The sequence below is a fragment of the Hyla sarda genome, chromosome 1, assembly GCF_029499605.1.
Source record: "Hyla sarda isolate aHylSar1 chromosome 1, aHylSar1.hap1, whole genome shotgun sequence".
NCBI classification, from domain to species: domain Eukaryota; kingdom Metazoa; phylum Chordata; class Amphibia; order Anura; family Hylidae; genus Hyla; species Hyla sarda.
This window is the reverse complement of record NC_079189.1, coordinates 217,475,912-217,502,279: the sequence shown is the minus strand read 5'-3', so window position 1 is coordinate 217,502,279 and position 26,368 is coordinate 217,475,912. Positions and strand designations below refer to the sequence as shown.

General features: G+C 42.9%; 1 protein-coding gene across 8 annotated transcripts in view; it reads right to left on the bottom strand.

Annotated features, from left to right (window-relative positions):
- Positions 1 to 26,368, bottom strand: part of MAPK10 (mitogen-activated protein kinase 10) — a 271,558-nt gene that overhangs the window by 109,046 nt on the left and 136,144 nt on the right. For all 8 annotated transcript variants that reach the window (XM_056568752.1, XM_056568753.1, XM_056568754.1 and 5 more), the window contains one exon: positions 7,872 to 8,041. In XM_056568752.1, coding sequence (XP_056424727.1) covers positions 7,872 to 8,041 — 170 coding nt within the window. The remainder of the gene's footprint in view (positions 1 to 7,871; positions 8,042 to 26,368) is intronic.

Below are 26,368 nucleotides of genomic sequence, written 5' to 3'. Positions count from 1 at the left end.
GCTATTTAACCCCCTGCGACACCGCTGCAGATCATTGATTTAAAGCGGGCGCTTTAAATCAATGATCTGCAGTGGCTTTTGCGGGGCCATAGGCCGCCGCCGCCACCCGCTTCTCTCCCCCTACCTGTCAGGGTGGTCCGAGCCATCCATCCTTCCCTCCTGTAGTGTCCGGGGGCGTTCCGGGTGAAGAGTGAACCGGTCCGGGCTGTCCTTCTCCGGCGGTCATCTTCTCCACTCCGGGCAGGCTCCGACCTAGTACGCTGCATAGACGTCGCTGCGCACGGGCGTCACTGCGTAGCGGCGTCTATGCAGCGTACTAGGCCGGAGCCTGCCCGGAGTGGAGAAGATGACTGCCGGAGAAGGACAGCCCGCACCGGTTCACTCTTCACCCGGAACGCCCCCGGACACTACAGGAAGGAAGGATGGATGGCCCGGACCACTCCCATTACGGGTAAGTTTAATTTTTTTATTGACTCGGAGGGTGGGGGAGGGGCCCGACTGGTATAGCGGTATGGGCAAAAATACCGCCCAGCATCACGGTGGGGGGTGCGACGCGGTGCGGTGGGTCGGGGGTGCGGTGGGTCGGGGGTGCGGTGCGGCGGGTCGGGGGAGTGGCGGTCGCGGTGCGGGGCCTTATCGGCAAGGTAATTGCCGATACCGATAATGCCCAAAATCGTGATTATCGGCCGATAATATCGGCCATACCGATAATCGGTCGATCCCTAATATATATATATATATATATATCTAAATGTGCTGGCGGGGGTCATATCTTTATTAAAGCGCTGCAGGGGGCATAATATAAATGCGCTGGAGGGCTAGATATTTAGGCTATATGTCTGTCCCCCTGCAGCGCTATATATCTTGCTCCCCACAGCGCTTTTAATATAGATATGGCCCCCGCTACCACTAAAAATGTTAATTTTAAAAACCCAGCGAAGAGCCCTGATTGGCTCCTCGGTACCGGCCATTCAGGGCGGGGGATTTAAAAATGAAAGTTAAAACACATGATACATCCCAGGGTTGCAGATCATGCCGCCAGCTCCCCTGTTTAATAACTTCTAATCGCATCGGGTCTCCGTGAAACCCGGTGAGATCAATCCCTCAGCCTCTGTACTACAACCCCCATCATGAAACAGACTAACTGTAATAGTACACACAATTATGTTGCCTCCCATCATGGAAACAAATCTGTTCCATGATGGGAGTAGCAGTAGTCCCGGCTGTGGGAGTCTGCAGGCAGAGGTGTTAAAACGGCTGTACATGACGGATGTTATAACGGGTCCTAACAGATGAATATGCCCATTATTTTGACAGATGTTATTCAGCTGTTAGCACCCGTTATTTCATCCATTATTATACATCCGTTTTTACACAGAAAACGGACATTTAATAGATGAATGCTCATAGTGTGAAAGGAGCCTTAGCTATAAGTAAGCATGGCTAGCGATACAATACAAATTCAGGTGCAAACTAAGCCAACTAACAGTTGCAAAGTTGCACCAAATTTATCAAACAGCCTGAACCACTGATTCACAGGGGGGAAATTCATCAATTATTACAAGGCTTAACTTTTTTTTTACTCACCTTTTCCTGGTAAGGCATAAGGTGCAGGTGTGGAAAATGTAAATTTGGGATAATCCAAAACCAGCCCCTACCACCCATAAGAAAATGCTTAACCAAAGCACCTTTTTTTTCTTTTCATTTTTAATAAAAGGAGTACTCCAAGGAAGTATATAGCTCTAAAGCAGGCATGTCCAAAACGTGGCCCCCCAGATGTTGCAAAACTACAACTCCCAGAATGCCTCCAGCATGCCTAGTCAGCCGTTTGCTGTCTGGGCATGCTGGGATTTGTAGTTTTGCAACATCTTTAGGGCCACAGTTTGGACGTCACTGCTCGAAAGCCACCACACTACCTGGATATGTTCCCAGTAAACCATCCTGCCTGATATGCATGGCTCCGGTGGCGCCTGTTGTCTTTTCTGTCTGCTTGATATTATTTGCCATCATTCCCTCCCCTTGCCTACATGAATCATTGCAGCTTTGCTCTGCCAGCATGCTCACTGTCTGAGAGCAGCATCCACTAGGAGAATTTGTCTTATTGGCTAATGCTGCACACACCTCCCAGTTCTCAGCACTACAAGGAGCATGACTCATCAGTGCAGGCCAGAAACCATATGGTCTGTGTCTCTCAGGAGGGTGGGGTCTGCTTTCAGAGAAGGATTTGGACAGAGACAGAATGGATGGCTGGATGATGTAATTCTGTCACTACATGCATGTAAGTGACAACCAAAGAGGGGAAACTGCTCTATATAGCTTATGAATGATATTTAGACAATTATATAGGTTGATGAGGGGGAAAGGATGGGATAGGTTTAGCTCCCCGAAGTACCCCTTTAACCCCTTAATGACCACGGACGTAAATGTATGTCCTGGTTTGGCGGTACTTCCCGCACCAGGACGTACATTTACGTCCTGTGTATGACCGCGAGCATCGGAGCGGTGCTCGTGTCATACACTGCAGGTTCCCGCTGGTAATGGCAAAAATCCGCGATCGCGCGGATGTCCGCCATTAACCCCTCAGATGCCGTGATCTGTACAGATCATGGCATCTGCGGCAATGCGCATAGTAAAATAGATGATCGGATCGCCCGCAGCATTGCCGCGGTGATCAGATCATCTGTAATGGCGGAAGGAGGTCCCCTCACTCTGGCCGTCTCCCGGCGTCTCCTGCTCTGGTCTGAGGTCGAGCAGACCAGAGCAGAAGATAGCCTGCAATCAAAAGATTGCTATAGATAGTCCTCTATGGGGACATAAGAAGTGTAAAAAAAAAAAATAAGTTGAAAAATGTAAAAATAAAATGTAAAAAAAAAGTGAAAAATACCCAACCCCAATAAAAATAGTCAGTTTTTTCCCATTTTACCCCCAAAAAGCATAAAAATATTTTTTATAAACATATGGTATCACCGCGTGTGTAAATGTCCAAACTATCAAAATATAATGTTAATGATCCCGTACTGCGAACGGCGTAAATGTAAAAATGTTTTCAAAAGTCCCAAAATGCTGCTTTTTTTTGTCACATTTTATTTAAAAAAAATTAATAAAAAATGATATAAAAGTTTTATATATGCAAATGTGGTTTTCATTTAAATTTCGTCCCTAAAAAAATATTTTTTGGGTTCGCCATACATTTAATGGTAAAATCAGAGGTTTTATTACAAAGTACAGTTGGTCACGCAAAAAACAAGCCCTTATATGGGTCTGTAGATGGAAATATGAAAGAGTTACGGATTTTAGAAGGCGAGGAGGAAAAAACAAAAATGCAAAAATAAAATTTATTTTTTTCAAATCAACTGTTGCCAGAAAGTTAAAAAGATATGTAAATCTGACCACAGTGCTCTCTGCTGTCACCTCTGTCCATGTCAGGAACTGTCCGGAGCAGGAGAGGTTTGCCATGGGGATTTGCTCCTACTCAGCATAGAGCACTGTGGTCAGACAGAAAAGAACTATCCAACTTTCTCTGTAGTATACAGCAGCTGATAAGTAGTGGAAAGATTAAGATTTTTTTAATAGACATTATTTACTAATCTGTTTAACTTTCTGGAGCCAGATGACCCCTTTAAGTACCTCTTTAAGTCTACCATTGTCCTATGTACAGCCTGTGGGTGCTGATGTGTTATACATTGTGGGAGTTTCATAACTCAGCAAAAACTAATCACAAATGTTCATCACATGACATCACATGACATCACACATATAGACATGACTAAGTATAGACATTGCTGGCATATCTCTAGATCTACCAATCGGCTGGGGTCATAGTGGTCAAACCTCTGTCAATCATTAGACTAAAGTGGTAGTGGCACTACTGTTAGCCATGCTGAGCTTCCTTCAGAGGTAGCACGGTCAGCCTATCATAGTCAATGTCCGTCCATGCACCAACCAGCTGAAGTCACAGCAGTCATATCCCTAAAGATCAGACACTGGTGATATGTGAATGTCACCAAAGGACACTTACATTTTCTTCACTAACTGCTATTGAATGCTATATAGTTTTTTGTTTTTGTCATGTAAAATCAATAAAACCAACTGATATTTGGATCAGCTAATATGAAGCTAAACTGAGCTGACAGTGAGTGGTATAGGTTAGCGCTTATAGTTACTAGACCCTATACTAGTCAATTGCTTTTGTCAAATGCTAGTGTCTTCAACAACATCAAAAAAACCTCAAATGCATTGTGACATTATTCGTATGCTGAATATAACCAACTCCAGTTCCAGGGCACATTAGCATTGAAAACACATTATGTGGCTCTACTGGATTGGAAGGCTGAGTGACTATAGGCGACATTCTTACTTTTCCACATGCTTTATAGTCATATTGAGGGAAAAACAATGATATTTTTTCACATTTCCTCCCTTTGGCCAATGCTTTATGATCTCAGATAACCCCTTTTATATAGTATTTTATGGATAAATGCACTCTCCTCATGTCAACCTATGTCTGATGGATTTTGGCAGATAAATTGACACCTAATAGTTTCTCAATTAAAACTGAAATCAATATACACACCACAATGTTTCATACATAACCTTTACTTTACAATTTTAGAAAATGTTGAGGCCATTGGGACAAATTTAATGAACCCAGTGGGAGCCGCAAGGCCATATAAGAAGACACCAGTATTAGAAATGACACATGACAGATGGTGAGCCCACTTTCAGATTTTCGATTGGAGCCCAGGAGCTACAGCTTACACCTCTGCACATACTCGCTTCACTGACTAAACAATACATGAAGGAAGTGTCTGTCTCCAATATGCCTGTCCCAGGGAAGGTTTTATAAATAAAAGTGAAACAGATAAAAAAAAAAGACCAGAAATGTTATTTGCAGAAAACAAAAAATTACACAAAAAAGTTTCCTTCTGTGGGCCATTAGCCCCCTCCACTGTGTACATTTTACTGCACTTATTTTACTTACTGGTGTCTTTAGGCCCCTTTCACACTATAAAGTTGTTCCCTTAAAAGATCCGTTATAAACGTCCGTTAGAAAAGCCTTAAAAACAGATGTTAAACATCCGTTACAAAATCCCATTCAAGTCTATGGGATTTTTTGATTATCCATTATGACCCGTTATAGCCCGTCATGACTTACGGACGTTATTTGTGACGGAAGAAAAAACGGCACATGCACTCATTTTTCTTCCGTCACAAGAAAAGGGTAACGGCCGTTATTTTTAACATTGAAGTCTATGGCTGATGGATGAGCCTTTATGTCATCCGTTTGCACCTGGTTTATAATATCCGTTATTACTTCTAAGCATGCTCAGAAGAGGTGACATCAGCAGACTCCTGCAGTGCTGAGGGACTACTACTCCCATCATGGAAGTGACTTGTTTCCATGATGGGAGTAGTAATTCCCTGGCTGCGGGAGTCTGCAGACAGCTGGGAAGGCTACATTAGTATTTGTACTACAACCCCCATCATGGAACAGAATATATGTGAAAAGTATGAATGAAAAGTATTTCTATCAGCAGCGCATCGGGCCAGCAGCCGGCCAGCCCCATGATGCTGATACAATACTTTTCTGCAGGGGCATATGTATATAGAAGCACTGGGGGGCAGACATATAGAGTTATCTGCACCCCCACACACAGCACTTCTATATACATATGCCGCCGCAGCGATATGAAGGAAAAGTATTTCTATCAGCATCAGCCGGTTAGCTGCTGATAGATATATTTTTCACATAAAGCGCTGCAGTGGCATATGTATATAGAAGTGCTGTGGGGGAAAATAATGCTATAAGTCTAAGCGGGGCCATATGTATATTAAAAGCACTTAAAAAATTTAAGTAAAAACACAAAATACATCGCAGGGTTGCGGACCATGCTGCCCGCTCCCCTGCTTAATAACTTCTGATCGCATGGGGGCTCAGATGTGTACTACAACCCCTATCATGGAACAGACTGTTCCATGATGGGGGTAGTAGTGCAAACACTAATGTAGTCTCCCCAGCCACCCGCAGACTCCCGCAGCTGGGGAATTACTACTCCCATCACGGAAACAAGTCTGTTCCATGATGGGAGTAGTAGTAGTCCCGGCTGTGGAAGTCTGTAGGCAGAGGTGTTAAAACGGCTGTACATGGTGTGGCTCTTTTATAGCGCATTTTAACGGATGAATATGCCCGTTATTTTGACAGACATTATTCAGCCGTTAGCATCCGTTATTTCATCCCTTATTATACATCTGTTTTTACACAGAAAACGGTTGTTTAATAACGGATGAATACTCACAGTGTGAAAGTAGCCTTAACCGGTTATCTCTTCCGTTCTGGTCCTGCCCTGGGCCAAGTGACCAGCAGACAAATATGTGTGCCACCTTCTTTAACCCCTTAAGGACCAAGCCCTTTTTGACCGTAAGGACCAGGCCAATTTTATTTTAGCATTTTAGTTTTTTCCTCCTCGCCTTCTAAAAATGGAAACTCTTTTATATTTTCATCCACAGACTAGTATGAGGGCTTATTTTTAGCGTGACCAGTTGTCCTTTGTAATGACATCACTCATTTTACCATAAGATGTATGGCACAACCAAAAAAATACTATTTGTGTGGGGAAATTAAAAAGAAAACCACAATTTTGCAAATTTTGGAAGATTTCATTTTCACGCCGTACAAATTACTGTAAAAATGACATGATTTATTCATTCTGTGGGTCAATATGATTAAAATGATAACCATGATTACGTACTTTTCTATTATTGTTGCGCTTAAAAAAATTTGCTAACTTTTTAACCAAATTAGTACGTTTAAAATCCCTCTATTTTGACGACCAATAACTTTAAAAAAAATTTGTATAAGCGGCTGTATGAGGGCTTATTTGTTGCACCGTGATCTGTACTTTTTATTGATACCACATTTGGCTATATACATTTTTTTTTTTAAATAAAATTTGACAAAAAAGCAGCAATTTTGGACTTTTTTTTTAATGTTCACGCCGTTCACCGAACAGGATCATTAACATTATATTTTAATAGTTTGGACATTTACGCATGTGGCGATACCAAATATGTTTATTAATTATTTAAATTTTTATACTTTTTGGGGGGTAAAATGGGAAAAAGGGACATTTAACATTTTTATTGGGGAGGGGATTTTTCAAATTTTTTATTTATTTTTTTTAACTTGTTTTTACTTCTTTTTTTTTACATTTTTTATGTCCCCATAGGAGACTATTTATAGCAATCATTTGATTGCTAATACTGTTCAGTGCTATGCATAGAGCATAGCACTGATCAGCATTATCGGCGATCTTCTGCTCTGGTCTGCTCGATCTCAGACCAGAGCAGAAGAAGCCGGGAAGGAGGCGGAGGCAGGTGAGGGGACCTCCGTCCGCCATGTTAGCTGATCTGATCCCCGCGGCCGATCAGATCAGCATAAAATGTAGCCTCGCTGCCGCAGATGCCATGATCTGTATTGAGGGGTCAATGGCAGAAATCCGTGCGATTGCAGATGTTGGCCATTACCGGCGAGTCCCTGGCTGCTATCAGCAGCTGGGACCGGCCGCACATGACCGATGCTCGCGGTCATGTACAGGACGTAAATGTACATCCTGGTGCGCGAAGTACCGCCACACCAAGACGTACATTTACGTCCTTGGTCGTTAAGGAGTTAATGACAATCAAATTGATGCTTTCATTAAATAAACAGAGAGAGTGCAGGCACAACCTGCTGCAAGTTTCAGCGACAATGAGTACCAGTCACATGGTCGTGGGCAGGACCAGGACAGACTACGGAAAAAAGGATTGCTTTATGAAATCTCATGTGTATGTTCAGTGTTCAGCTGGTAAAAAAGAATATTCAGTTTACTTACCAAACTATTCCCTGAGCCCCAGAACCTATCGGCTTGAGATTCTGGTAGCGTTTCAGTACTGTGAAAGTCGAGTCTCCTACTTCCACACTGTAGAACTGGTTGTCAACCTTGCTTTTACTCATGTTGTAATGTTTGGCAATATATGACACATCCACTTGATTACTGAATCCCTAATGAAAATAAAAATATAACAGATTATTGTAGTATCACAGCAACAATTTTTTTTTCAAATTTCAGTATAAAATCATGCAAAAGCTTGCTAAAACATTAAGATAAGTAAAAAAACATTGTAACATAGTAAAGTAGTTATAACAAAGCACACATTTTTCTAGCATTAGACTCCCTACATAGCACATTATTTATACCATAGTAGAGGTTAGCAGCCACAAGAAGCTGCACATACAAAAACATTTACACATCGACACTACAAAAGGAGATTGCAATGAAAAAGTTACACACCCTATACCCATTACTATGAAACACAATATGGCAAGCTGGCTGTGGAGGAGGTCTTTACCATAACCATTACCATGCAATATATCAGACTGGTTTAGATGGGTTCTTTACCATAACCATTACTACAGAGTAGGGATCGACCGATTATAGGTTTGTCCGATATTATCGGCCGATAATCGCGATTTCGGACATTATCGGTATCGGCAATTACCTTGCCGATATCCCGATAATGCCCCGCCCCTGGCCAGAGATGACTATCGCCGCCGCTGCCCCATTGCCTCCCCCCATCCTCTGCCCACATACCGCCGCTGCCCCATCGCCTCCCCCCATCCCTGGTGTTATAATTACCTGTTCCCGGGGTCCGCGATCCGTCTGGCTCTGGCGCTATTGCTGTGCGCTGCCCTACGTAATGACGAGTGATGTCCCCAACGCGACGTCACTGTCAGTGCGCACAGTGACAGCTCAGGATGCCGACGGAGCCAGAAGGATCGCGGACCCCCCGGGAACAGGTAATTATAACACCGGGGATGGGGGGAGGCGGCAGTGGCGGTATGTGGGCAGAGGATGGGGAGGAGGCGATGGGGCAGCGGCGGTATGTGGGCAGAGGATGGGGGGGAGGCGATGGGGCAGGGGCATGTGGCCAGAAGATGGGGGGAGGCAATGGGGCAGTGGCGGCGGTATGTGGGCAGAGGATGGGGGGGGAGGAGGCGATGGGGCAACTGTGGTGGTTAGACTCAGGACAGGCAGGGGGAGAGAAGCGGGCAGCGGCGGCGGTCTCTGGCACCGCAAAAGCCGCTGCAGTTCATTGATTTAAAGCGCCCGCTTTAAATCATTGATCTGCAACGGCTTCTGCCCCGCCGGAGGGGGTTGAAATAGCCGGAATATTGGTATAAGTTATCGGCTATCGGCCTGAAAGGTGACAGATTATCGGTATCGGCCCTAAAAAATTGATATCGGTCGATCCCTACTACAGAGTATGTCAGACAGAATTTACAAGAGTTCTTCACTATAGCCATATCTGTGGAGCACACCATGCTTCCGAGTCCCAGAAAATACAAGTATAATCTTTAAAAAAAAAAAAAAAAGTTGACTACATTCGAGCCATTAAAGTCTATGGGGCCGTGCCAGTACACACGTCTTGGTCAATCACAGCTCAGACCGGTAAATATGAGATTACACTGTAGTTTCATATTCCAGGGAGCCGGCCAGCCTGCATCTATCACCGGCCCGCTCACCACTGCAACTACAACTCTCAGCATGTCCTCACTGAAAGGACATGCTGGGCGTTTTAGTCCTGTAACAGCAAGCGGCGGGGTGGTAGATGTACAGGCGGCAAGATGAAGCTGACCAGCGGTGGAGGAAAGATAAGTGGTGGAGGAAAGATAAGTGGCGGAAGAAAGATAAGCGGCGGAGGAAAGATAAGCAGGGGGGTTGCGGGAGATTACCGGGCAGGGGGGAGATGAATGAGCAGGGGTGGGGGAGAGATGACCAGGGGGAGATGAGGGGTGGTGGGGGAGTCAGCGTGAGATGACCATGGGGTGGGGGGTAAAACGGAGCCCAGGCGGCTGCACAGTGATGCCATGTGATTTACTATTTCCCGCTGGAGCTGTGGTCTCAGCTCCCAGTGGGAAATATGAAATTCCGCTCTTCAAAGTAAGTTATGTAAACCAGCTCCAGGCTTGCTTACATTTACGCTGCTTTGGAGGCGGTTTCGACTTTTTGGGCGACTTTCGCACTTGATAAATGCCTGACCACTGCAAAGTGAAAACTAAAATTTGCTTTGGAAATACTTTGATAAATCTCCCCCATATTTTTTTTTATGTTTGGTCCTTTTATTTCTAATTTCACATTTTACAAAAACTCAGCTAATAAGGCTGATGGAAAGTGATGTGCGCAACATTACATTGACAGGTGACACCAATAGATAGGTAAGACAATAGATGAATCTCACACCTCAGGACTGTGATAAACAAGATTATCTGGTCTGATTAAACAAAGACTAAACTTTTTGTTGTCGATCCTAAACATCATGCCTGAAAGAAACCAGGCACTGCTCATCACTTTCCCAATACCTTCCCTACAGTGAAGCATGGGGGTAGTAGCATTATGCTGTTGGGGTGTTTTTCAGCAGCCAGGACAGTGAGACTGGTCAAGGTGTATAGAAACTTAAATGGGACTAAGTACAAAATTAGGCTTAATGAAAATCTGATCCAAAGTGATCTGGACCACAGACCGGCTAAAGATTCCCCTTCCAACAAGATATTGGCGGAGATTTATCAAAGTCAGTGCAGAGGAAAATTGGAGCAGTTGCTCGTTGCAAACAATCAAATAGTTTTTTTTATTTTTGAGAGGCCGCTATAAAAACTGAAGAAGAAATCTGATTGGTTGCTATGGGCAACTGGTTAACTTTTCCTCTGCATAGGTTTTGATAAAGCTCCCCAAATGACCCTAAGCACACAGCCAAGATAACACAAGACAACTTTGTGAATGTCCTTGTATGGCCCAGCCAGAGCCCTGAGCCCAGTCAAACATCTCTGGAGAGACCTGAAATTGGCTTCCACTGACTCTCCCCATCCAACCTGACAGAGAGATGATCTGCAGAGAAAAATGGTAGGAAATCCAGATCCAGGTGTGCAAACCTTGTGGCATCATATCCAAGAAGACTAGAGGCTGTAATATCTGCCAAAGGTGCTTCAACTAAGTACTGAGTAAAGGGTCTGAATACTTATGTCATTGCAATATTTTAGCACAAGGTCGCAACACGACAAAACATTAAAAAAAGGGTAAAATGGTCTGAAATCTTTCTAAAAGATACGGTAAAAAGAGATGAAAACAAGTAAATATCCTACATTGGTGCCAAAAAAAAAAACTACAGCTCACCCCTCAAAAAAGTAATAAATGTCAAAATATGGCGACATAAAGAAATTATTCCCCTTTTTTAATTTGTAAAAGTTGTAAAACACAACAGATTTGTAAATTACTTCTATTAAAAAATCTTAATCCTTTCAGTACTTATGAGCTTCTGAAGTTAAGGTTGTTCTTTTCTGTCTAAGATCTCTCTGATGACACGTGTCTCGGGAAACACCCAATTTAGAAGCAAATCCCCATAGCAAACCTCTTCTAAACTGGGCGTTTCCCAAGACACGTGTCATCAGAGAGCACTTAGACAGAAAAGAACAACCTTAACTTCAGAAGCTCATAAGTACTGAAAGGATTAAGATTTTTTAATAGAAGTAATTTACAAATCTGTTTAACTTTCTGGAGCCAGTTGATATATAAAAAAAATTTTTTTCCTGGAATACCCCTTTAACTTTTTTTTTTAACTTTTTTTTTTTGCAGTATTATAGCTCCCATAGGGAGCTGTAGCACTGCACACACTGATCTCTTATCCTGATCCCTGCAAAGCCATAGCTTTGCACAGCTCAGCGAGATAGGGGCTCGATTGCTCAAGCCTGTAGCTCAGGAGAGAGGTAAGGAGACCTCCGCCTGCGTCCCAGCTGATCGGAACATCGCGATATTATCGCGATGTCCCGATCAGCCCGACTGAGCTGCCGGGAAGCGTTTACTTTCGTTTCCAGACGCGTTTACTTTCGTTTTCGCCACGTCTGAAGGGTTAACAGCGCGCGGCACAACGATCGGTGCCGCACGCTGTTATCCCAGGGTCCCGGCTATCGTTAGGAGCCGGGACTGACCCGGTGTGATGCGAGGTCACGGCGTGACCCCGTTTTTCATGCCGGGACCGGGCTCAGGGCGTACAGGTACGCCCTGTGTCCTTAAGAGGTTAAAAGGCAGAAATGAAAAACAGGGTTGTGTCAGGAAGAAGATGTTGAATCCTCTGCTCTTGTTGTCCCTGTTCCAGTCTACACAGCAAAGGTGACAATATTTAAATATTTTAGTCATGAATAGTCGTGTGGTGGTCCAGTACAGAAGTGGCCCTTCTGTACACTGTTTGGTCCTTTCAGGTGGACTCAGTCCCAGTCCTCTGGCCCCACACTCCTCAGGACTCTCGTCACACTATGGTTATCAAAAGGGTTAATATGTTGTATTTAAGTTAATATGTCTTTAAGTTCTGTTGTTAAGTCATGTAACCAAGGAAGGTGTCAGTGACTAGGTGACTTGTGGGTGACCTATGGGAGTCCTCCAAATTGCTCAGTTATATACCTGGGAGGAGCTAGTTTAGTTTCAGTTTAGACCTTGCTGAGCTACAGTACAGTCAAGACCTGAGAGTGTCTGGTGTCCTAAGGGAGACCAAGGCCTAGTCACGCAGCCACGCTTCCACCAACCTTGAATCCCTTTAGGTGAAAGTCAAAACCTGGTAATCAACCATAGGGCAGAAGTCTAGTCAGTTATAGTCAAGTCTATCAAGCCTGCTAAAGTCAGCATGGGATTGCATAATTAAGTCCAAGTCCACTACAAGTCTCAGCGAACCCTCAAGTCTCCTAAAGTCACTGGTCATCTCCTTGGGCCTAACTGAGCTTTAAAAACTATAACACCTGTCTGCCTCAGTAAAGCTGCCGTTGTTCCGTAACCTTCCGTAATCGGAGTGATTATTTGCCCTGTGCCTAGCCCAGGAACCAGTGCCCATACCTCGGGTGGTGTAGAGGATAACTACGCCCTGGCATCACGAACACAAGGGGTTAATGCCATCTGCCCCTAGGGTAATAACATCTGCCCTTCATCCAACACCCTCACCACAGTCGCATAAAATAATAAATAACACCAACAATGTAATTTTCTATTTATACATTCCCTTTAACTCATTATTGCTTGGAAAAATTTAATTGTTTTTTTTATCCAAAAGGGAAAATGTTATCTGCACTCCATCCACATCCCTGGACCAATTTTATTTTATTTACAGCCCATGGAGCTATACTTAAAGAATACCTCTCATCAAATTTTTTTAAAATATTTTATAGTTTATAATATATAGAACACTTTTCTAATAGGGTTCTATTTAAAAAAAAAAAAAAGTATTCTTCTATGTGTTTTTGGTGTTTAAACTTTTGCCCACTAGGGGTCTCCCTAGGAGTCCCTTTTTTGGAGATTTCGGACTCACGCTGGCCTGGCAGCTGAGTCCAAAATCTGATACTCAGCGCAGCTCCTGCCTGTCAATCAGACAGGCGGGAGTGAGCGCTGTGCGCGCATTCCTGACAGGCGTGCTCCTGACTCTGCCGGCCAGCGGCGTCTCAGGCTCCTCCCTCTGACTAGGAGAGCCTGGGCGTACTGGCCCAGAGTCAGTTGAGTGCACCTCTTCAAGAGAGAAGATATTTTCCTTTTATTTGACTCTGGGTCTGGCATACAGGAAGAAGGGCGGAAGCAGCCCGGCAAGGCTTCAGATGACCTTGCGCCTGCCTGGCCCCGCCCACTTCCTCCCTTCTCAGACGCTCCTATCTGAGCTACCGAAGATGAACATAAAAAGGTATTTTTATGTGGTTTATAATAAACGCTAGGATAGATAGAGTTAGAGACAGGGACAGATGGGGAGGGGGATTAGGGAAAGTCTAGTTGATAATAGGTAGTCTATGAAACAAAATGACTGCACTTAGGTGAACTATCTGAAAGTCACATCATCGAATGTCCCAGGTGTTTGAGTTATGTATGTCTATGTATTATCTGGATGTGAGGGAATCATACATACCACTATGTCTATCATGGTGGAATATACTGTACTTATCCATCCAGAGATTTAGAACAGTGCTTTTGTCTGGGAGGTGACACATAAAGAGATTTTCTTCTCAATTAATGTAATATAAGACTGTCAGCCGTGTCACACCGGAACAAAATTCAGCGACCTTTCTTTTGTGGAAATACTCATGCCACAGCTACAATTTCTTCTGTTAAATATAAAGAATTCTAGTTAAATCAAAAAAGTAATTAAAGTCACCCTCGGAACGTCAGCGTCTAAATACTTTTATTCATTTTAATTTTATAAAAACTCTGTGATGACAAAAGGTCATTGCCACAACTAAAATGTTAGTCTTGGCAACAAAACTTAAGACCTCTACTTCCTCCCAAGGGACATATTACATGGGCATGGCTTAAAGGGAACCTGTCACATTAAAAACGCAAGGCTCACGATCGTCACTTTAACTCTCCACGGTACAAGTGGAGTAGAGAATCCAAGTTAAAAATGACAAAACTATTTATGTTTATTCATAGATATTTTCAGACATATATGGAGCACAAGTTGTGAACCATGACCCCTGACCTTTCTCAACACTCTTATAGCACAAGCAATATAATGTTTACCACTGTGTAAGGCAATAATGTGGCTACATCTTGAATATGAATTCATTTTCTTTGAGAAGACCATCCAAAGTTGCACCTTAAATATAAAATCTATTTTCTTTAAGATGACCACCTAAAATGGTATTCCTAAAAAAAATTAAAAAACATTTCACAATGCAAAAAGTATGGTGGACTGAAAATCCACAACACAAAATCTAGTCTGAATAAGGGGGTGGTGTTCTCAAAGTGGTGGCATTTTGGAGAGGTATCACTGTATTTCATGGAACTGGAGAAACTAAACTGGTAAGGCATCTGCTATCATGGTTCCATTAGAAAAAATAAAGCTTGGGGATGATATGACTGTTTTACAAAAATGGGCTCTCTATCTTATGTGTTGGAGGGGAGGTAGGGGAGGGAGAGATATAATATATAAAAATGTTTCTTATTATTGTTGAATAAGTATATACTGATATAGGGGACATTTATCATTGTGCGTTTTGGTAAGCAAGTTCAGAAGTAATTTTTTTTTTCCTTAGTTATGCTTATGTGCTACATGTTTATCATACTATCACAGGGAATTGATCAATTTGGAGCACATAAGCAAAACAAAGTCGCAGCTGAGACTTTTGTGAGACTTTTTTGCGACTTTTTAAATTTGCGCACGTACGGGAGTTTTGTATTCCAGGTCAGACCAGGAGCAGACTTGCGACATTTTGTAAGGGGTTTGAGAATTTTTTTTCCCCTATGTGCGACTTTCACATATCATAAATACCTGACCACTGCAACGTGAGAACGTGAAATTTGCTTAGGTAAGGCTGTTTGTAACGTTTTGCTTACTCACAAAAGTCGCACTAAAAAGTGCTTAGGCGCATGTGAGACTTTTTGTACGACTTTTGTAAGGGAAAAAAAAGGCTCTAAACACCTTGATAATTGTCCCCCATAATGTTTTGTAGGATGAATAAATAATAAGTGAAATAAAAATTAAAAAAATGGAAAAAAATAAAACTATAGAATGCTGACACATTAGGGGGGCAAGGATGTTTTTTCCCCCCTGTAAGGCAAACTGGACTATACCTATTTACAAGGGGATTTGTAACAAATACGGATTGTCAATAGACAAAATAGGACCAATTGAGCACAGGTCCCAAGAATTAACAGATTAAGGTTCAAATGTAGTGTTTGTAGTCTATAGTCTATTGCAAAGGAAATCTTTGTAGCAATGGACAAAATCAAATATTTTGTCAATCCTGTAACTGGCAACATGACTGAAGAAAGAGCAAGACAGGTTGTATAAGATTTATAAGAGACCCTTAAAGGGGTTATCCAGGAAAAAAACTTTTTTTTATATATCAACTGGCTCCAGAGTGTTAAACAGATTTGTAAATTACTTCTATTCAAAAATCTTTATCCTTTCAGTACTTATGAGCTGCTGAAGTTGAGTTGTTCTTTTCTATCTAAGTGCTCTCTGATGACACGTGTCTCGGGAACAGTCCAGAGAAGAAGCAAATTCCCATAACAAACCTATTCTACTCTGTGCAGTGAGACAAGCAGAGATGTCAGCAGAGAGCACTGTTGCCAGACAGAAAAGAACAACTCAACTTCAGCAGCTGATAATTATTGGAAGGATTAAGATTTTTTAATAGAAGTAATTTACAAATCTGTTTAACTTTCTGGAGCCAGTTGATATATAAAAAAAATGTTTTCCTGGAATACCCGGGGTTAAGTCAATACACTGTGTTTGGATATCCATGAAAAAAAAACTTTTTTTTATATATATATATATATTAACTGGCTACAGAAAGTTAAACAGATTTGCAAATTACTTCTATTAAAAAATCTTAATCCTCTCAGTACTTATGAGCTGCTGAAGTTAAGGTTGTTCTTTTCTGTCTAAGTGCTCTCTAATGACACCTGTCTTGGGAGCCCAGTTTAGAAGCAAATCCCCATAGCAAACATTTTCTACTCTGTGTAGTTCCAGAGATGAGCAGAGATGTCAGCAGAGAACTCGACTTCAGCAGGTGATAATTATTGAAAGGATTAAGATTTTTTAATAGAAGTAATTTACAAATCTGTTTAACTTTCTGGAGCCAGTTGTTATATAAAAAAAAAGTTTTTTCCTGGAATACCCCTTTAACCTCTTAAGGACGCAGGGCGTATCCATACGCCCTGCATCCCGAGTCCTTAAGGACGCAGGGCGTATCCATACGCCCGTGGGAATTCCGGTCCCCACCGCTAGCCGGTTGGGGACCGGAGCCGGATGCCTGCTGAAATCTTTCAGCAGGCATCCCGGCATATCGCCCAGGGGGGTCATTATGCCCCCCCATGTCGGCGATCGCCGCAGATCGCTGGACAATTCAGTCCAGCGATCTGCGGCGATTCCGGGTCAATCGGGTCTCCAGTGACCCGGTGACCCGGAATTACTGGCTGTTCGGGGCCGTCTCTGACGGCCCCGAACAGCCAGAGCCTGCAGGGGTGAGGTGGCACTGGTGCCACCTCACGATCGCCCTGATTCGTCGGCCGGATTACCGGCCGACCAATCAGGGCGCCTGCTGCGGGTGTCACTCCCGCACCCGCTCCGCCCCTCTTCCGGAGGGCGTGAGCGGGTGCGGGAAGACGACCCCGGGTGCTGGGGACCCCGATCCCCGGCGTTAATGTTGGGATCGGGGCCCCAGGAGCGACGGCGGCGGCGTGGGACAGCCTGCGATGGAGCAGCAGCAGGAGGTGAGTTACAGCCTCCTGCTGTTGCTTAGCAACAGCTCCCAGCATGCAAAAAGGGCATGCTGGGAGCTGTAGTTATGCAACAGCAGGAGGCAGACCACCACAACTCCCAGCATTCCCTTATGGGCATGCTGGGACTTATGGTTTTGCAACAGCTGGAGGCACATTTTTTCTATGGAAAAGTGTACCTTCAGCTGTTGTATAACTACAACTCCCAGCTTGCACAAACAGCTAAAGTGCATGCTGGGAGTTGTAGTGGTGCATCTGCTGGTTGCATAACTACAACTCCCAGCATGCCCGTTGGCTGTCGGTGACTGCTGAGAGTTGTAGTTTTGCAACAGCTGAAGGCACACTGGTTGTGAAACTTAGTTTTTTTTTTTACCTAACTCATTGTTTCACGACCGGTGTGCCTCCAGCTGTTGCAAACTACAACTCCCAGCAGTCACCTTACACGATGCACCGTACATGCTGGGAGTTGTAGTTTTGCAACAGCTGGTCGCACACTGGTTTTGAAACACTGAGTAAGGTCACAAACTCCGTGATACATAACCAGTGTGCCTACAGCTGTTGCAAAACTAAAACTCTCAGCATGTACAGTCTCTCAGCGCATGCTGGGAGTTGTAGTTTTGCAACAGCTGGATGTCCCCCCCAATGTGAACGTACAGGGTACACTCACATGGGCGGAGGATTACAGTAGGTATCGGGCTGCAAGTTTGAGCTGCAGCAAATTTTCTGCAACAGCTCAAACTGCCAGCGAGAAACTACTGTGAACCCCCGCCCGTGTGACTGTACCCTAAAAACACTACACTACACTAACACAAAAAATAAAATAAAAAGTAAAAAACACTACATATACACATACCCCTACACAGCCCCCCTCCCCTCCCCAATAAAAATGAAAAACGTCTGGTACGCCACGGTTTCCAAAACGGAGCCTCCAGCTGTTGCAAAACAACAACTCCCAGTATTGTCGGACAGCCGTTGACTGTCCAGGAATGCTGGGAGTTTTGCAACAGCTGGAGGCACCCTGTTTGGGAATCACTGGCGTAGAATACCCCTATGTCCACCCCTATGCAATCCCTAATTTAGGCCTCAAATGCGCATGGCGCTCTCACTTTGGAGCCCTGTCGTATTTCAAGGCAACAGTTAAGGGTCACATATGGGGTATCGCCGTACTCGGGAGAAATTGGGCTTCAAATTTTGGGGGGTATTTTCTGCTTTAACCCTTTGTATAAATGTAAATTTTTTGGGAAACCAAGCATTTTAGGTAAATTTTTTTATTTTTTTTACATATGCAAAAGTCGTGAAACACCTGTAGGGTATTAAGGTTCACTTTACCCCTTGTTACGTTCCCCGAGGGGTCTAGTTTCCAAAATGGTATGCCATGTGGGTTTTTTTTGCTGTCCTGGCACCATAGGGGCTTCCTAAATGCGGCATGCCCCCAGAGCAAAATTTCCTTCAAAAAAGCCAAATGTGACTCCTTCTCTTCTGAGACCTGTAGTGCGCCAGCAGAGCACTTTTCACCCCCATATGGGGTGTTTTCTGAATCGGGAGAAATTGGGCTTCAAATTTTGGGGGGTATTTTCTGCTATTACCCTTTTTAAAAATGTAAAACTTTAGAGAAACCAAGCATTTTAGGTAAAAAAATATATATATTTTTTTTACATATGCAAAAGTTGTGAATCACCTGTGGGGTATTAAGGTTCACATTACCCCTTGTTACGTTCCCCGAGGGGTCTAGTTTCCAAAATGGTATGCCATGTGTTTTTTTTTGCTGTTCTGGCACCATAGGGGCTTCCTAAAGGTGACATGCCCCCCAAAAACCATTTGACGCTCCTTCCCTTCTGAGCCCTCTACTGCGCCCGCCGAACAATTAACATAGACATATGAGGTATGTCCTTACTCGAGAGAAATTGGGTTTCAAATACAAGTAAAAATTTTCTCCTTTTCACCCCTTGCAAAAATTCAAAAATTGGGTCTACAAGAACATGCGAGTGTAAAAAATGAAGATTGTGAATTTTCTCCTTCACTTTGCTGCTATTCCTGTGAAACCCGTAAAGGGTTAAAACGCTTACTGAATGTCATTTTGAATACTTTCGGGGGTGCAGTTTTTATAATGGGGTAATTTATGGGGTATTTCTAATATGAAGACCCTTCAAATCCACTTCAAACCTGAACTGGTCCCTGAAAAAAAGCGAGTTTCAAAATTTTGTGAAAAATTGGAAAATTGCTGCGGAACTTTGAAGCCCTCTGGTGTCTTCCAAAAGTAAAAACTCATCAATTTTATGATGCAAATATAAAGTAGACATATTGTATATGTGAATAAAAAAAAAATTATTTGGAATATCCATTTTCCTTACAAGCAGAGAGCTTCAAAGTTAGAAAAATGCAAAATTTTCAAATTTTTCATAAAATTTTGGGATTTTTCACCAAGAAAGGGTGCAAGTTACCAAAAAATTTTACCACTACGTTAAAGTAGAATATGTCACGAAAAAACAATCTTGGAATCAGGATGATAACTAAAAGCATTCCAGAGTTATTAATGTTTAAAATGACAGTGGTCAGATTTGCAAAAAATGGCCGAGTCCTTAAGGTGAAAAAGGGCTCAGTCCTTAAGGGGTTAATCTCCTAAGAAAAGATGTATGCTATACCATGGGCTTACTGTATTGTATTTGGTTGCTATGGGCAACTAAGCCAGTTTTGCTTTCATTTTTTGTCACTTTAGTTACTTGAACTTGGACTCCAGAAAGTTAAACAGATTTGTAAATTACTTCTATTAAAGAAATGTTAATCCTTTCAGTATTTATGAGCTTCTGAAGTTAACGTTGTTCTTTTCTGTCTAAGTCCTCTCTGATGACACCTGTCTCGGGAAACGCCCAGTTTAGAAGCAAATCCCCATAGCAAACCTCTTCTAAACAGGGCGTTTCCCGAGACACGTGTCATCAGAGAGGATTTAGACAGAAAAGAACAACCTTAACTTCAGAAGCTCATAAGTGCTGAAAGGATTAAGATTTTTTAACAGAAGTAATTTACAAATCTGTTTAACTTTCTGGAGCCAGTTGATATATATAAAAAAAAGTTTTTGCCTGGAATACCCCTTTAAATAAGATGATGAATCTTGTTAAATGAGCTAGAAGGCAAATGGACCATAGCTTTGTTATGCCATCCATGATACAATAATATAATTCCTAAAATGCTATCTGATGTAAGCCTTCAGAATATTCTTCTACAGTATGCTAAAATACTACGCTAATGTACAGAGATGTCTAACTACAAGTCAATCAATATTTAATTTGACCATTTCGAGATCTTGAGGACGGCTCATCACCTATTCTAGCATGATCTTGCAATAAGGTAGAGGGCCAGTTAAAGGAGTATTCCAGTGATTTTTTTATTTTTGTATACTGCCAGGGCTGCCGCAATAAGAAGAACAAACCTTCCACCACCAATGTAATTGGTCTCTCATTCTCCAGTTGATCTTTTATCGGCTTCTGGGGTCCAACAAGTAACAATGCACCAAGCTAATTGCCGACCAAAGCAATTTCCCACCTCGGCCGGTGATAGCCTAAGCGGCAGAGTCATTAACAGGACTGGGCCCAACCTTCTTTCGGTGCCCAGGCTCGTTACATCAAACTGCCGCTCAGCCTATCACCGCCCGAGGTGGGACATCGTTGTGGCCAGCAACTCCGGGGGAATGGTGGTAGGTAAGTTAAAGTTTAATGTTTTTATTATGGTAGCCCAGGCACAAAAAAAATGCTAGCTAACTCCTTTAAACAGCTACAGGAGAACCCACATGATACCCTAAAAAGTGGCAACAATCCTGAAAATGAGAGCGCATGGATATGTCTATAGAATACAAGATGAAAAAAGGGTAGATTAGGTCAAATTAGTTTTCACCAATCTAGGTTGGGCCATATCGGGGGTGCAAAAAGAAGTATAGACTTTAGGATTTAGTTTGAATTTGACTTGTCAGGAGCCAGATACTTTTTTTTAGTAGTAAGAATTTTTATAGATCGTAACAAAACACCTCTCATAAAAGTTCTATGTGCATTGTCAGTTGGGGTCCCAGGATTTTTACAGCTCTAGTTCAGGCTTTAAACTCAGTTAACTCATTTAAAACACGTCCCCCTAACTATGTTGTATTGAGGGACAGATGAAAGAACATTACAATCCTACAGTACTTCACTATGTAAAGAATAAGGGACGTGAGTTATAGATTTAAGCATTATTTGCAAATTGATTATAAATAACATCTGAAAGTTTTATTTGCACAGATCCTAGGGTTGTCAAACATGGACAAACATGACTAACGGTAGAACCCAACAAGTTCACAACGGGAGGTCATAAGGAGGATATTAGATCCTGATTGTTATGAGAAATATATGCATTTACACAACTGTAAAAAGCTCTGCTATTATTGCACCTTGTGAGGTGTGACTTTATTAGGTTCACATCAGTTTTATAAAATAAGGTCTGTAAGAAAAGACTGAAAAATAATGAACACAATGCAAATAATATCTTTTCGTGCGTTTGCCACCTATGAAGAATTCTACAGAAGTTAAGAAAGTTGTATTAAACATGTTTTGCTTGATGCTGTAGATTTAAGGGATTTTTTCCACACCATGGGTAATACACATTCTGTACACATCAGAAGAGTTCATATATTAGTGTAGAATATACCGGAGTAAGACAGCATTGCCAACCTTATACTACTCCAGAACTATACTGCGGTTGCAAACATTAATTTAACACTGGTGAATTAAACCGCATTGATAGTCCTGATGTTAGTCTTTGTGTATCCAACCATGGTAATCACATCTAAAACCTTACAAGGAACGAAAGTTGCAAATAGTGTGAACTTTCTAAAATGCCAAGTCCCAGTGGTGCTTGTTAAATGAATTATAGAGACATTTCCTCATAAGGCCGCAGCATGAAGAATACAGTAGATCATTTCTTATTCCACAGGCGAGAACATACAGAACATGCTATAATGATAATCAATAATTTCCTTAAAGAGCTAACCTGCTTTTACATGATGTCAAAGAGCTTTAACCAAATAGGACACAGCCCATTTTGACCTTAAAGGGTTACTCCGGTGAAAACCGTTTCTCTTTTAACCCCTTGGGGACGGAGCCCATTATGACCCTAAGGACGGGAGCATTTTTTGCAAATCTGACCACTGTCACTTTAAGCATTGATAACTCTGGGATGCTTTTACTTATAAATTTGATTCCGAGATAGTTTTTCGTGACATATTCTACTTTATGTTAATGGTAAATTTTCGGCGATACTTGCATCCTTTCTTGGTGAAAAATTCAAAAATTTCATGAAAAATTTGAAAATTTTGCATTTTTCTAACTTTGAAGCTCTCTGCTTATAAGGAATTTGGATATTCCAAATAAATTATAAATTGATTCACATATACAATATGTCTACTTTATGTTTGCATCATAAAATTGATGAGTTTTTACTTTTGGAAAACATCAGAGGGCTTCAAAGTTCAGCAACAATTTTTCGCAAAATTTTCAAAATCGGAATTTTTCAGGGACCGGTTCAGGTTTGAAGTGGATTTGAAGTGTCTTCTGGTTAGAAATACCCCATAAATGACCCCATTATAAAAACTGCACCCTCAAAGTATTCAAAATGACATTCAGTAAGTGTGTTAACCCTTTAGGTGTTTCACAGGAATAGCAGCAAAATGAAGGAGAAAATTCAAACTCTTCACTTTTTACACTGGCATGTTCTTGTAGACCCAGTTTTTGAATTTTTACAAGGGGTAAAAGGAAAAAAATCCTCTCAAAATTTGTAACCCAATTTTTCTCAAGTAAGAAAATACCTCATATGTGTATGTCAAGTGTTCGGCGGGTGCACTAGAGGGCTCAGAAGCGAAGGAGCAACAATGGGATTTAGGAGAGTGAGTTTTTCTGAAATGGTTTTTGGGGGGCATGTCCCATTTAGGAAGCCCCTATGGTGCCAGGACAGCAAAACCCCCCACATCGCACACTATTATGGAAATGACACCCCTCAAGGAACGTAACAAGGTGTACAGTGAGCCTTAACACCCCACAGGTGTTTGACAAATTTTTGTTAAAGTCGGATGTGTAAATGAAAAAAAATATTTTTCCACTAAAATGCTGGTTTTTCCCCAAATTTTACTTTTTTACAAAGGGTAATAGGAGAAAATGCCCCCCAAAATTTGTAACCCCATTTCTTCTGAGTATGGAAATACCCCATGTTTGGACGTCAAGTGCACTGCGAGCGAACTACAATGCTCAGAAGAGAAGGAGCGCCAATGAGCTTTTAGAGAGATAATTTGTTTGGAATGGAAGTCGGGGCCATGTGCATTTACAAAGCCCCCCGTGGTGCCAGAACAGTGGACCCCCCACATGTGACCCCATTTTGGAAACTACACTCCTCACGGAATGTAATAAGGGGTACAGTGAGCATTTACACCCTACTGGCGTTTGACAGATCTTTGGAACAGTGGGCTGTGCAAACAAAAAACTTACATTTTTCATTTTCACTGACCACTGTTCCAAAAATCTGTCAGACACTTGTGGGGCGTAAATGCTCCCCGTACCCCTTATTACATTCCGTGAGGGGTGTAGTTTCCAAAATGGGATCACATGTGGGTATTTATTTTTTCGGGTTTATGTCAGAACCGCTGTAAAATCAGCCGCCCCTGTGCAAATCACCAATTTAGGCCTCAAATGTACATAGTGCGCTCTCACTCCTGAGCCTTGTTGTGCGCTCGCAGAGCATTTTACGCCCACATATGGGGCATCTCCGTACTCAGGAGAAATTGCGTTACAAATTTTGGGGGTCTTTTTTTCCTTTTACCTCTTGTGAAAATAAAAAGTAAAGGGCAACACCAGCATGTTAGTGTAAAAATTTTTTTTTTTACACTAACAGGCTGGTGTAGACCTCAACTTTTCCTTTTCATAAGGGGTAAAAGGAGAACAAGCCCCCCAAAATTTGTAGTGCAATTTCTCCTGAATACGACGATACCCCATATGTGTCCCTAAACTGTTTCCTTGAAATACGACAGGGCTCCGAAATGATAGAGCACCATGCGCATTTGAGGACTAAATTAGGGATTGCATAGGGGTGGACATAGGGGTATTCTACGCCAGTGATTCCCAAACAGGGTGCCTCCAGCTGTTGCTAAACTCCCAGCATGCCTAGACAGTCAGTGGCTGTCCAGAAATGCTGGGAGTTGTTGTTTTGCAACAGCTGGAGGCTCCGTTTTGGAAACACTGCCGTACAATAAGTTTTTCATTTTTATTGGGGGGGGACAGTGTAAGGGGGTGTATATGTAATGTTTTACTCTTTATTAGGTGTTAGTGTAGTGTCTTTAGGGTACATTCACACTGGCGGGTGCGAAAAATTTGCCGCAGCTCATACTTGAAGCAGGAAACTTGCTGTAAACCCGCAGTGTGAATGTACCCTGTACGTTCTCATGGGGGGGGGGGGGGGGGGGGGAAACCTCCAGCTGTTTCAAAACTACAATTCCCAGCATGCACGGTCTGTCAGTACATGCTGGGAGTTGTAGTTTTGCAACAGCTGGAGGCACACTGGTTGGAAAACCTTCAGTTAGGTTCTGTTACCTAACTCAGTATTTTCCAACCAGTGAGCCTCCAGCTGTTGCAAAACTACAACTCCCAGCATGCACGGTCTGTCAGTACATGCTGGGAGTTATAGTTTTGCAACAGCTGGAGGCACACTGGTTGGAAAACCTTCAGTTAGGTTCTGTTACCTAACTCAGTATTTTCCAACCAGTGAGCCTCCAGCTGTTGCAAAACTACAACTCCCAGCATGCACGGTCTGTCAGTACATGCTGGGAGTTGTAGTTTTGCAACAGCTGGAGGCACACTGGTTGGAAAACCTTCAGTTAGGTTCTGTTACCTAACTCAGTATTTTCCAACCAGTGTGCCTCCAGCGGTTGCAAAACTACAATTCCCAGCATGTACTGATCACAGAAGGGCATGCTGGGAGATGTAGTTATGCAACAGCTGGAGGTACGCAACTACAACTCCCAGCATGCAGAGACAGCTGTTTTCTGTTTGGGCATGCTGGAATTTGTAGTTTTGCAACATCTGGAGTGCTACAGTTTTAGAGAAACTACAAAGTGATCTCCAAACTGTGGACCTCCAGATGTTGCAAAACTACAACTCCCAGCATGCCCAGACAGCAAACAGCTGTGTGGGCATGCTAGGAGTTGTAATTTTGCAAGATCTAGAGGGCAGTATAGAGATCACTGTGCAGTGGTCTCTAAACTGCAGACCTCCAGCTGTTGCAAAACTACAAATTCCAGCATGCTCACACAGCAAACAGCTGTCTGGGCATGCTGGGAGTTGAAGTTTTGCTACATCTGGAGGGCTACAGTCTAGAGACCACTATAATGGTCTCAGACTGTAGCCCTCTAGATGTTGCGAGGCAGTCCTCTTCTGCCGCACGCAGCCGCAGATCTCCGTCGCCGCCGCCAATCGCCGTCGCTCCGCAGCCTCCGGAGGGGTAAGTGGACTCCGGTGCCGCTCCTCTTCGTTTTCCCCGTTCTGCCCCGCCTATTGTGGGAGGGCAGGACGGGGAAAACGAAAGTAACCCCCCCCCCCCGCCCCAGATCAGGCTAATAGGTGCCACCTCACTCCTATCGCCTTAGGGGGATCGCGGGTGTCTTAGACACCCGCGATCCCCCTTCTATTCCGGGTCACCGGGTCACCATAGACCCGTAATGACCCGGAATCGGCGCAAATCGCAAGTGTGAATTCACTTGCAATTTGCGCCGATCGCCGACATGGGGGGGTCTAATGACCCCCCTGGGCATTTGCACGGGGTGCCTGCTGATAGATATCAGCAGTCACCCCGGCCCGGTCCCCGCGTATGGATACGCCCTTCGTCCTTAAGTACCAGGATGCAAAGGCATATGCATACGCCCTTCGTCCCCAACAGGTTAAATAAACTGGTGGCAGAAAGTTAAACATATTTGTAAATTACTTCTATTAAAAAAATCTTTATCCTTCCAGTACTTATTAGCTGCTGAATGCTACAGAGGAAATTCCTTTCTTTTTGGAACACTGATGACATCACAAGCACAG